Consider the following 13,034-nt stretch of genomic DNA (forward strand, 5'->3'; position numbering starts at 1 on the left):
TTGTGTATTTTTTGTGTATTTGAAATACGTTAATAGGTGCCAGATATTATAAGTTTATACTTCTTTCTGCTCCCTTTCATTCATGATTTCTTTTAGTTGTTACATAAAGTATTTGTATTTATTATTGAGTGAAAAAAAAGTACTAGTTCCACTGGAATATTATTTCACTCCTAACTAGAACTTTTTCATCAATATTAAGGAATTAATGACTTAAAACAAACTCCTACCTCTTGCTGAAAAGTTACTTGTCTTCTTACTTCAAATGTACTAAAATATTTGCACTACAAACTAGACAAAAATACTTGGTGAGATTTTGTGTTTTTTTCAGAGAATGAGGTCGACTGATTCCTTAGTGGGGGAGTTTTTCCATCTGTTGCTGCTGCTGCACCTTGGCCAGGTGGAGGTGGGTCTCCGTCAGCAGGTCGGGGTGATGTTTGCCCACTACACGAATTACATCATCAAACATCCGGTTCTTCTTGTACATGGCGACAGTGAGGTCTGGTCGATCCAAGGTGGAAAAAAGCCTGCAGGGTAAAAAAAAAAAGTTTTAGTATATTTGCTTCTTTTTCATGCAGTTTTGATACAGATGAAAGGTGAAAGTAAAGGTGGCAGCTTGAGTTCGTTTACCTTTCAGCCTCCTTTAACTTCCCGTCCTCCTCCAGCTCCTGAGCTCTGCTGATGTACAGATCGCCAACCTCCTCCTGTGTCATGCACTGCACAGCCAGCTGCACACATTTCACAGCAGCAGCAAATAAATCCGTCACATTGTGGAGAAAATCTTCAACAAACTGGCATTCTGGATGAAATGAATAAATAAAACTAACTTTGCTTCTTCAGTGGTTTGTCACTGACCTTGTGAGCTTCCTCCCAGCGCCCCGCTGTGGTGAACATGTCAACTGCATCTTTAATGTGACCGCCCTTCACAAACAGCTGCTGCGCCACCTTCAGGCCAACAAAGGAAAAACACATCCATCAGATGGATGGATGGAGAAAAATAACCATGACAGATGGATGGATGATGGATGGATGGATGGATGGATGGATAATGAATGGATGGATGGATAATGGATGGATGGATGGATTTATGGTTGGGTGGATGGATGGATGGATGATGGATGGATGGATGGATGGATGGATGGATGATGGATGATGGATGGATAGATGATGGATGGATGGATGGATGGATGGATGGATGGATGGATGGATGAATAAATGGATGGATGGATGGATGGATAGATGATGAATGGATATCCATCCATGGATGGATAGATGATGGATGGATGGATGGATAGATAGATGATGGATGGATGGATGGATGGATGAATAGATGATGGATGGATGGATGAATAAATGGATGGATGGATGGATAGATGATGGATGGATAGATGATGGATGGATGGATGGATGGATGAATGGATGGATGGATGGATGAATAAATAGATGGATGGATGGATGGATGGATGGATGGATGAATGGATGGATGAATGGATGGATGGATGGATGGATGGATGGATGGATGGATGGATGGATGGATGGTTGGACGCTTCACTTCCTGTTGCATAAACTTTGCTGCTCCTTCAGTCAAATTTCTCTTTCGAATAAACAATGGGAACTTTTGTGCCGTGCTGTGGTGGCGTAGGGGACGGCGCGTAGGGGACGGCGCGTAGGGGACGGCGCGTAGGGGACGGCGCGTAGGGGACGGCGCGTAGGGGATAGCGCCACCCATGTTTGGAGGCCTTGAGTCCTCGACGCGGCCGTCGCGGGTTCGACTCCCGGACCCGACGACATTTGCTGCATGTCTTCCCCCCTGTCCTTCCCCGTTTCCTGTCAGCCTACTGTCATATCAGGGACACTAGAGCCCACAAAAGACCCCCTGGAGGGGTAAAAAAAAAACCAATGGGAACTTTTCTTTCTCTCCATGCAAACTCTCAGGTTTCTTCTTCGTCTTACCGAACCTGCAGTAAACTTCTCTTTCCAGACGTTTCCAAAGCGGCGGCGCGGAGCGCTTGTTATCTTAATTACCTTGTGTGAATGTTCCCGCAGAGCGATGCGGCTGCTATTTTCAGCAGCTGACGGCGAGCGGAGGCCGTTTGGCTCAGCTGAACTCATCACAATCAGCGCAACATGCAGAGCGCATCAACACCATCATCAGCTTCCTGTTCCTTTATGCTTTCCACTTCCTTTATCTCATTATGTTCCCCTTTCCAACAGCTATACTCCATAGTTTATTGTGTTGAAGGTACATTCAGCAAACTTTTCATTAAGGCTGAAACGCCCTGCAGCAAGCCGTTACATAAACAGAGAGACGGGAGAACAGTTAAAATGGCGACTGCTTAAACGCTTTATAGACGCCACAGACATTCATTAACAAAGCTGCAGAGACCCAACAAATCCATTGTTCTTCAGCTTAAAATGTATGACATTTAATGACTTGGTGGACTATTATATTCTGCAAATTATGTTTAAAACACATAACATATGTTTGCCAAAGAAAGATTTATTAAAAGAGACAGAATTTATAATTTGAGAGGATCAGAGAATTTTTTTTTTTTTTTTTTTACAAAAAAAGACAGGAATTTAAACATTATTTATGTTTGGTTTTCATTTTGCCTCGTTTTCTGATCCTTTTTGTTTTGTGTACAGTAACAGGTCTACATGTAAGAAATGGCTCATGCAAGAAATGCTTAAAATTCAAGTATAATTTAGTCGATATGGATCAAAATAAAGTATTTCTTGATTTAAAAAATCCTTGAAGATTGTTGTATAATCATCTCACTATGGATTAAATAATTTAAAGGTCTGATTATTTTGGGGGCTTTAAATTATTCACTGTTCTCTAACTAATTTACAACTTTTCCCTCCATCTTACCCCAACATTTATTTCTCTCCTCTCACCTCGTAGTCCTGAACGGAGGCGTAGTGCTGAGCTATCTTAACGTAATATTTCTCTGCTGATGGATCTTCCTGTAACTCCAGGATGTGGACGGCCTTCTTCCACTGGCGAGCTGCGATCGCCGCCTCGACGGCTTTAAGGGTGCAGCTGGGAAAAAGACGACACACACACTTTATTATGAAAATATTTAGTGGTTTAACCATTGCTATATTAAATTACTGGATTGAATATCACGTGGTATCACACATGCGCTATTGATGGCAAAGGCAAAATAATGTAAGAACACATTCTCAAAGATCAATAAACTTTAAATTCTAGTGAATATTTAACACTGGAGCTGGAAGACATTTTAAATACCCCAAATAAATAAACAAAACAACAGAAACAACAAATTGATTGCATACTGAAGTTTCTGTAAACAAAACTGCTCTTCAAAAAAAGGGCAAGTTGAGACCAAAACACCAGACTGTGGGCTTTTACCGTAGATTATGTTAATATCCATAACAATCAAGCAGGATGAAATATTTTTTGCTGTAGCTCGTTCAATTTGAACAAACTATTGCTCCTACAAGAGGCAATTATGTTAAATTAAATTACTGTCCAATATCAAAGAGACATTTGCTTATTCCTCTCTTTAATCTAACCAAACTCACAGAAACTAAACTGTTAATATGACCATATCAAAACATCAGAAATTTTCTCAGCTTTAATTTATTTAGCCTTATTTTATAGAAATCAGACAAGAAATAAGGGGCATTATGAACATTTCTGGTAGAGATTTATGCTCATCCCGCACGGGAACAGTTTGGTTTTGCAGATTTGTTGCATAGTAATGGCGCCTACAGGTGTGCATCACTAGCTATAGCGACTAATCGGCGCAAAAATATACCGGTGGGTTTAGCTACCCGTTGGTCAAAGCTAAACTTCCTTATTCGTTCAAACTTTCTCTGCTAAATCTGGGCTATGACTAACTGTCTATATTTGGATTTTTGGGCATGGTTAAAAATAATTCCTTTTATCTTTATAATTGCATTCTTGGTGAGGATTTAAACAGGGATTTTTGGCTCCGTCTGTTGTGTTTATTTATCTTTCCTCCTCTCTCCTCTCCACCTGTCCATATCTACACCACCCACCCTGCTTCAATGAAATGATTGATGGCGCCGTCCATCTGTTTCTGCTGGACGAGGTAGTCTCCCCAGGCCTCTTCCAGATTCACCACCTCGGCAGGGAAAGCAACACGAGCCAGCTCCACCGCTTTGGGAAGAGGGAGAAAATTACTTGGAATAAAAACTACAAAAATATAAATAAAGATATGAAGATATTTGAAAATACCTTTTCTGAAAGCTCCACCTTTGCAGTAGCACTCCAAAGCTCTCTGGCTGTTCCTGACCTTCTCATATAAATCTCCAGCCTGGTCAGTAGAAAAGAACATGAAGATTATGAAAGTTAAATCCAACAGTTTTCCTGTATTTTTTATATTTAGCATTCATTGCAGACAAATATCAAACATTTAGTTTCTAGGGATGAAATCTGCAGCTTATAATTACAGATCAGAAACATTAGATGATTAAACCAAAGAAGTCTCAAATTCTTCATCAACCTCTACTTGAAAATCCAACATGGCTGCCCTGCGTGTAAAACGTGTTAAAAGTATTTGGACTTTAGTCCAGGATCCGAGTTCTGACTCTAGAGTTTGATGTAAGGCTATCAAACTCAAATACCTGTTTTATTTACCTTAAAGGCACTGGCAAAACAAGTAAAAAGGTAGATCTTGTACTTCTTTTCACTTTCAGATGACTAATCAAACACAGATGAAAGATATTTTGAGAAGAGATATAGATATAGGCACAGACATAGGAAAATGTGCAGAGAAATAGCAGCCAGATGGAGTGGAGCTCAAAATAACAAGCAGAACTGTTGCTCTTGTGCTCAAAGTTTCGCTCTCCTGTCATCAGTTAGGAGAACAATACTTCACTAAACAAATAAATAAAAATCAACACCACTTACTCTCTCGTAAAACTCTCCCTTGATGAGGCTGGCAGCGATGCGGCTCACGGTCTCGGTGCTGTTGCAGATCTCCGGCCGGCTGATGGTCAGGCGGGCGGCTTTGGCAGGAAGTCCCGCCCTGAGGTAGAGGTTGATGGCGCCCTGGAAATCTCCTTGTCTCTCCTTCACTTCGCCAGCGCGCTCGTCCTGACCCGTCTCCGTCAGCCACTGGTGGTAGTTCTCACGCAGGCTGTTGAGCTCCGGGTGGCTCTGTTGTTCACCCAGGAAGGAAAAACTGTGTTATCATTTGAAGAAAGCTTGTAAAGCAACCCGACGGCTTGGACATTCACAAACATCTACATTTATTTCACGTATAACCAGGACTGATTAAATGGAGCCTGCAACGTTGGGTTTCCATGGCGACAAGTAGGGCTAGGCGATATGGGTTAAAAATAAAATCTTAGTTTTCAACACCAGCTCCACGTTCAGATTTAAATTGACATTTCTCTTGCTGTCTGTTCAAAAAAAAGAACTTAAGAATGATAGAACATATTTTCAAAAACTAGTTTTTATTTTAATAATCACTTCTCTGACATATATGACTAAGTTGTGCAATTGTTTAATTACATGGATATAGGCATAACATTACGAGGGAAAAAAACAATTTTACCAAAACTTCTTGAAATAGACTCAGTTGTTTGCATACCTGCTGATAATAATTTGTGCTGATATATTAAAATATGAAGTATTTCTTTATCTCTTAAACCAACACCAAAGTACAACTTTACAAGATTCTCAATATTCCTCATTTTAAGTTTTTAAAAAAATAATTTTTCGTGTTGGAGTACTCATAAAGTGATTACTTTATTCTCGTATTATTTTGACTTTATTATGGTATTACTGTGTTCTGGTAATACTATGACTTTATTCTCACAATAAAACAAATGATCTTAGCCTGACCATATATTACAGAGTTGACCTGAATTCAAGATGGCCGCCCTCAGAGTGTTGTCATCACTCTGAACTACGGAAACCCAAGAAGTGCATTGGTGAAAACAAATTCCTGATTTGCCAAAAATTAAATCTTCAAAAACAAAAAAAAAAGATTAATTGATAAAATCAATTTATCACATTTAAAAGAACCTATTAGCAATTAACTTCCTCGAAAAATATGTTTAATTTGGCTTTGGTGAGACCTCAGACCTGGTTAGATAAAAAAAATCCTCTATATTCAGGTAGAAAAGAAAAGCTTGATGCATTTAAATACAGACTGTTTGCATGTATTTCTGTCAGGTAAGTTCACCTTGGCTTCGGCCACAGCAATGCAGTCATCCCACATGTGGAGCTCTTGGTACATCTCTATGGCCTCATCAATGGCATTCTGCAGATGCACACAAAACATCAAACATATCAAATGACTGTTGTTAGGAAGCAACACAGGCACATTGATTAAAAGCCTTTTTGGTTTGTGAGTAAATTAGCAATAACTGACCAATAAAACCATCTCACTTTTGGCAGAATGGGTCAGATGGTTTTAATGTATCTTGAAATTGTAACTGTTAAAATACTAACTGGTTAAAATTATTTCTGTTTAGTTAGTCACACCAACCTGCTCCATGTAATGCATCTCAGCCAGTTTAAAGTTCTTGTCCAACATGGCCATGTGGGCTTGGACTTGGTAAAATGACATCCCATCTTCTCCCTAATCAGAATATGAAAATGCAGAAAGCAAAATTCAGCCAAAATGCTAAGGTTTTGCTATTATGTCACTAGGATGTTGATTATCTTAATTCATTTAGTAGACAAATAACCTGATAAAGAAGGATTGTTCTAAAATACCTCTTTGAAGAACTTTAGTTAATATGAAACAACATTTCATTTCCCTTTGTGATCAATAAAGTACTTTAATTTTAATTGAAAAAGTTAAATTTAGCTAAAATGCTAAAGTTAGCTTCAAGGCTGTCAGTAGCATGTCATTGACTTATTCCATTTAGTAGGCAAACAACAGCGTATAAACTAAATTTAGCTAAAATGCTCAGTTGATTATTGACTTACAATTTAGTAGTAACAAAAAGAACAAGCCAGATTTAGATAAAATGCTTAGGATTGCCAAAAATACCTTAGCTTTTGAGGATTTGCTGTGTCATAGTTTCAGCTAGAAACGCTATTCGACTTTCAGTTTGTAGAGATGTTGATACCTTTTACGGTTTTTCTACAACTTCCCTCTGAGCACCTTGTTATATTTTAGCGTGTGGGCTATCACTAACATTAATTTACTCCATTCAGTATGCTAATATTAGCATTTATATCAAAATTAACTAAAATGCTTAGCTGAAATCATTAGCTTGAGGGCAGTCAAGTGGTTTAAAACAAACCGTTTCCTGTGAAACCTTGTCTGCGATCTTATTGGTCTGGTGGAGGAACCGGACAGTTGAGGCGTCACCTAGAGCAGCAAAACATCTGTAGAATGAGAATTTAAAAAACAGAGAAGAAGAGAACGATCAAGAGAGATAAGAGGAGCGATGAACCAACAGTAAAGGCTGATCGAAGGCCTGGAAACCTGCAAATTTAATGAACTGAGATAAATAGCAGAATCAGTCTAATGAGCCTTCACATGCACCGCAAGTCTGAGAAATAGAAACCCCTTATAGCATTCGGCTACTTTATTACCAACTCTGTCTGAATAGTTGCATCAGATTAATGAAGAAGTCATAAAGAGAAGTTTAAAAAAAAACAACTCCTTCTTACTGACTCTTCCTCATTAACATCAGTTTCCCTCATTAAGGGCATCCACTCTAGAGTAAAAAAAAAGGTTCTTTTCTCAGATTTTGGGATTTATGCAAATGGAGCCAAACCATAACGAACAGCATATGTATTATTAATGACAGAGAATTCAGATTTGAGGAGTATTTTTTACAACAGAGAGAAATAAAGATGGAGAGCGCGAGAAGGGGAAGATGACGGAGAATTAAAAACTGTCTGATGATAAATGAATTTGGAGGCTTGGACGCACCATCTGCTGTGTGCTTGTGTTTAATTTTGTATACCCGGACATTTCGGGGAATCTAATTATGCATTCTTATGAACAAAATATTTCTTTGTTATGGGGGGAGAATTCAGTTCTCCCAGAATATTTTCTCCAGAAGTTGTTAAAGAAAAGGAAAGCGTTTAAAAACGCAGGTTTGTGTATTTTTGTTGACCTGCTGACCTTTCTGCAATGTGCAGCTGGCGTGCCTCTAAAGCCAACTTGCTGAGTGTCTTCCACATGGCCTCAGTCTCTGGTAACATCTCCAGCGTCTCCAGAAACGCTGTTGCTCTGGAAACAAACAGAACAACGACATACAACCTGAAACTTGACAGTCAATTATGGACGCCCCGAGTCGTCTGTCGGGTCTTTCATCCAAGCATCAAACACAGTGCAGCTGCTGCAGATGTTTTTTCAGCTCTACTTACTTCTTTTACTGCAATTTGTAAACAAATCCTGATGTCAACAACTGTGAAGCTAAAATAATTCATCTGTAGGAATGGAATTAGGACTTAAACGATTAATGGGATTGATCAATAGGCTGGCGATAAATCAGTCTTATCAACGTTTGGTTTTCGAAAGTTTAATTTTGGGAAAATATGGATATTTTTCACCACTGCGCTCCTTTTAGTTCAGAGTGATGTCAGGCCGCCATCTTGTTTGACATTCGTGTTTTACAGCTTCTATTTTTGTGGAGTTTCAATTCAGGTGAACTCTACGATTAAATAAAAAGGGTCAGGCTAAGATTTTTTTTTTTTTTACAAAAAATAAAGTCATAATGTTACAAGGATACAGTAATAGTAATATATAGTAATTCAAAATAAATGAGAATAAAATATTAAGAGAATGAAGTAGTACCGGTAACTTCATAAGATCATTAATTATCCAAGCTTTTTTCTCATTAAAGCAAATTTGTTCTTGTAATTTTAAGATCTTCTTCTGGTAAAATTGCCTCTTTATTCTGCTGATATTATGACTATATTCTTTTAATTAAACAAACATTATTATTAAAATAATATATTATGACTATATTCTTTTAACAAACATTATTATTAAAATAATATATTATGACTATATTCTTTTAATTAAACAAACATTATTGTAGCTTGGCCCTGATACTCAGTTGTAAACTTCACAGAAGTTAGGATTGAAATGAAAGCCACTTTCTGAAAAAATGCAAGACATGTGAACATTTCTGTAAGGAACTGTGACTGACAGATGGTAAGAGATTTAGGTAAAGCTAATAAGAGTCATTTTGAAAGGGGATGTTTTATGCAAAATTCACATTTGCATGCTTCTGTACTTCCATTTGGTTCTTAACTGCTTCTAAAAACAGCACAAGTGATTAAAAAAATACAACCAGTCGTTTTTAGGCAATAAGTCAATGTTTTTTTGTGTCTGGAAAATGAGTTTCAAAAATCTCCCGAATGTAACTTGACAAATCAGCAGGACCTACCCCTCCTAGTTACCCCAGCTGAGCAGAGCCCGTTACCCAGCAACTCCGCCCGTTACCCAGCAACTCCGCCCGTTACCTAGCAACCCAAGCTGAGTTCCAGCATGTTTGGTCGGCTGGTTTTACTGCTGTACAATGGCTGCTGAAAATGAAGTGTTTTGTTGATGACTTACCGTCCAGAAACCACTTGCTGAATTTTTTTTGGTTGTGCAGGAGGCTCTGCTAATGCTTTTCAAAGATGTATCTATTTGCAGCCATTTTCACGTGTGAGTGTAAACTTTGAGTTGGGGGATGTGGCCAGCAGAAGCTTATTTGGATTGAAAGTGACAAGAGGCCCAAAAACAGCTAAGAATAGGCAGAACTGAGCGGACTAAAATCTGCAAAATAATGTAATGAATATGTTTTGTATAATCTGTAGACTCATTCTAACCTGTTCAAGGAAGCATAAAAGGTCATTTCTAATAAAACCCAAGAGAGTTATTGTAAAAAATTCAGCTGCTCCTTCTTTGAAATAAGAGGTCAGTTAATTATTTCCTCCGTTCGATGAGGAGCCTTCACAAGAGGCTCCTCTTGGAGGTGTCCAAGTCACGACATGCTGAGGAGACACATTACGTCTCCCAGCTGGCCTGAGAGGGCTGCAGAAAAACAAGAGGAGCAGGAGGAAGCTGAGGGATAAAAGGACATCTGGGTTCTTCTGCTCGCCCTGCTGCGCTGCAGTGATTCACACCGAGGGACGGATGGATGTTTACACCGAGCCACACTCATCATTAGAGCCATCTTCTTCTTTTATTCTTCCAGGAAGCGAGGACTGGACCTACCTGTCGTAATCTCCATCGTCGATGGCGGTACCGAACTCAATAAGGCCTTCGTCCAAAGTGTACGCCACCATGTTGACGCCCTCCGTCACTATGACGTCTGTCTTTCCATCGGCTCGTTCCAGATCTATGATGTCTCCCTGGGACAAAAAAGATCAACTTTATTCACCAAGTCTATTGTATGACACAAGATGTTTGATTTCAGTTCCACTTTGCTCTCAACTGAAGACATTTTAAATACAAACATGTTCATTCTGGATATTTGGTGGATTGATAATATGCATTCATATTGGATATCATCCATTTCACACTGATACGTAGGCCAGTCGCAATAAACAATAAATCAGTTAATCAAATGATAAATTTAAACAAGCTCAGTAATTTCCGTTTGCATCATTTATTGTTTTTTCTCTTTTTACCAAAAACTGGATGATAAAAGTCTTCAGTCTGGTGCTTCGGTCTCAACAAGAATAATTTATATAAATAACAAAATCAAACAAAATACTTTTTTTTTAATATAAAACATATGAAGCTGTAAGAAAAACTGAAGACGTGCGATAGTCTGACATCACTTCACAAGAACCTACAAAATAAATAAAAACCAGCGCATATTTAATTCACGTTAAAGAATTACAGCAAAACATAAAGAGTGATGTTGAATACAGAAAGAAATATTTGGGCTATTCTTAATGAAAAAACACATAGAAATGCTTTAAATGATATACACATTAAATACGATTCAGCTTTTCCTGTTTTGGCTGAGTCAGATTTAACAAAATTATTTGTGAGATGAACTTTTGTACTTCCCAAAAACAGATGGAATCATGAGGAAAAACGTGAGCTAGCATCTCAAAAGATCAGCCAGGAAGGCGTGTGCACCCACCCTGATGGGGAACATGGTGATGCTCTCTGGGCTGTCGATGCTGTACCAGATGCAGATGTGGCCCCGGTTCTGGGCGACCACCACGTCGCTGCCGGGCACCCACTGGACGTACGAGCAGAAACTGAGCAGCGTGGTTTTCACCCGGGACTCGATGTCGTACAGGTTGAGCTGAGGAGGAGTGAGAAGACGAAAAACACAAGATTCATCCTCAACAAGCTTAAAAACAATCCGCTGCGTTGAAAAAAGCAGGGCTTTGTACTCTTTCTATAAAATTCACTATAAAATTCAAGCACTTTAAAGGTAATTTTTAAACTCATGGAAAATTATATATTTGGAAATGTCACACTCTATACACCTGACTGGTCCGAGAACAAAACATTAATTAAAAAAAAAGAAAATCTTGCAATTTCAATAACTTTGACATTCAAAATATGAGACGATCAATAAGTCACTGAGGCATTAGGAATAATAAATATTCATTACACAGAAACAATACAAACAAATTGTCTTTAGATAAATGATTGCATAAATTAAATGCTTAAACACAAAGCAAAAAGGAAGTTACCAAATCAAATCTCTAAAAAATATTTTTTGGCATTTAGAAAATAATTATGGTAATTCTAACTGACATAAACAAGGAAAGTTTAGTCTGATTTAACTTCAGACAGTAACAGTGAAAAAAGTCTGTCTTTTTATTAAATGTATGAAAGTATCCATAAATTTAGGCTTCTAATGAAGGTTTAGATTAAAGAACTGTACACAGTTTGAATATAAAAAAAATACAAAAATCAATCACTTTACAAACCTTGAAAACGCCTCATTAGAATTAAAGTATTTTTATGGATTTAAATCAAACCTTTGAACCCTTAAAAGGGAAAAATTAAACTGTCACACTTTTCACACTCACCCTGCTCCACCCTTCAGACATTTTGTCAGATCAGATAAAATTATTAGATTTAATAATTTGGCAAAAAGAGTGCAGAACCAACAATATTTTTAAAATAAAGATGCAACAATGCAGATTTTAGCAAAAATTTTTGCATGAGATAAATCATGCAAAAAACACCTAGCAAGTTGTTGCTAGGCAACCAAAGAGTGAGTGAGTTAGTTTATTCCACCAACTTTGCTTAGTGAGCCATGAGAAGTTGGACAGCTGAAGCCTTTTCTCTGCCTACATCTCCCAGAATGCTGTGCGATTCTGGTTTGAAGTTCAGTGAACATTGCACATATTGAATATTCTATCAGACATATTATTTATTGATATTGATGGCGTGTCTATATGTATAGCTATTAATTTGTAGCATTATTATTTATTGTCATTAGAATAGTTTCCCAAATGAAATTATGACATGAGCTAGTTTTTAAGAAATGGCTATTAGCTAAGCAGATTTGCATTCACTATTTTGGACTCTAAGAATTTAAATAATCCACTGTTATACTGCAATGTGAAAAACAAACTGAATCTAAAGCTTAGAATGAAGAAAAGTGGAAAGTGAGCCTCTTCAGTGATCCATAATGGTTAGTTTATCCCAACTGTCCATCCTAATTCCCAGGTGACCAAGCTGCTCCCATGCAGAGCCTCCAGGCATATTGTGGGTGATGGATGCAGCTCTGACAGCAGACAAGCCCCAACTAAGGATGAATGTTTTTTTCCTGCTATATCCATCTGTCATTTGGCCTCTCTAATTTGCTGCCTGCAGCTCTTTATCTCATCGTTTCCAGTCTTTCAGGCTCTTGGGGCGCTGAGGTTTCATTCTCACCCGCAGCTTCTTGTCCCTGAACAGCAGTTTGCGTCCAGTTTCATTGAGCTCCAGCCAGTCAATCTTGGAGTCGTGGCTGATGGTTCCCAGGTTGTAGCCTGCAGCCAAGTCCACTGAGGACGGGAAAAACAAAAACAACCAGCAGATTAACTGAGGGGCAGCCAGGCTGCCAGCACAAGGCTTAAACCTGGGTTCAGGATTAAAAATCATCCAGTTCTC

General features: G+C 38.3%; 1 protein-coding gene across 1 annotated transcript in view; it reads right to left on the reverse strand.

The window, feature by feature from the left end:
• ift172 (intraflagellar transport 172) overlaps positions 1-13,034 on the reverse strand; it is a 38,260-nt gene that overhangs the window by 17,258 nt on the left and 7,968 nt on the right. The window contains exons 15-28 of the mRNA XM_028040782.1: positions 12,816-12,928; positions 11,056-11,223; positions 10,176-10,312; positions 8,088-8,195; positions 7,255-7,339; positions 6,489-6,581; positions 6,183-6,260; positions 4,901-5,149; positions 4,226-4,304; positions 4,027-4,147; positions 2,896-3,040; positions 853-942; positions 628-725; positions 389-524 (exon numbers count right to left, since the gene is read on the reverse strand). Of these exons, the coding sequence (XP_027896583.1) occupies positions 389-524; positions 628-725; positions 853-942; positions 2,896-3,040; positions 4,027-4,147; positions 4,226-4,304; positions 4,901-5,149; positions 6,183-6,260; positions 6,489-6,581; positions 7,255-7,339; positions 8,088-8,195; positions 10,176-10,312; positions 11,056-11,223; positions 12,816-12,928 (1,700 nt within the window). The remainder of the gene's footprint in view (positions 1-388; positions 525-627; positions 726-852; positions 943-2,895; positions 3,041-4,026; positions 4,148-4,225; positions 4,305-4,900; positions 5,150-6,182; positions 6,261-6,488; positions 6,582-7,254; positions 7,340-8,087; positions 8,196-10,175; positions 10,313-11,055; positions 11,224-12,815; positions 12,929-13,034) is intronic.

Source organism: Xiphophorus couchianus, chromosome 15 (genome assembly GCF_001444195.1).
Source record: "Xiphophorus couchianus chromosome 15, X_couchianus-1.0, whole genome shotgun sequence".
NCBI lineage: Eukaryota > Metazoa > Chordata > Actinopteri > Cyprinodontiformes > Poeciliidae > Xiphophorus > Xiphophorus couchianus.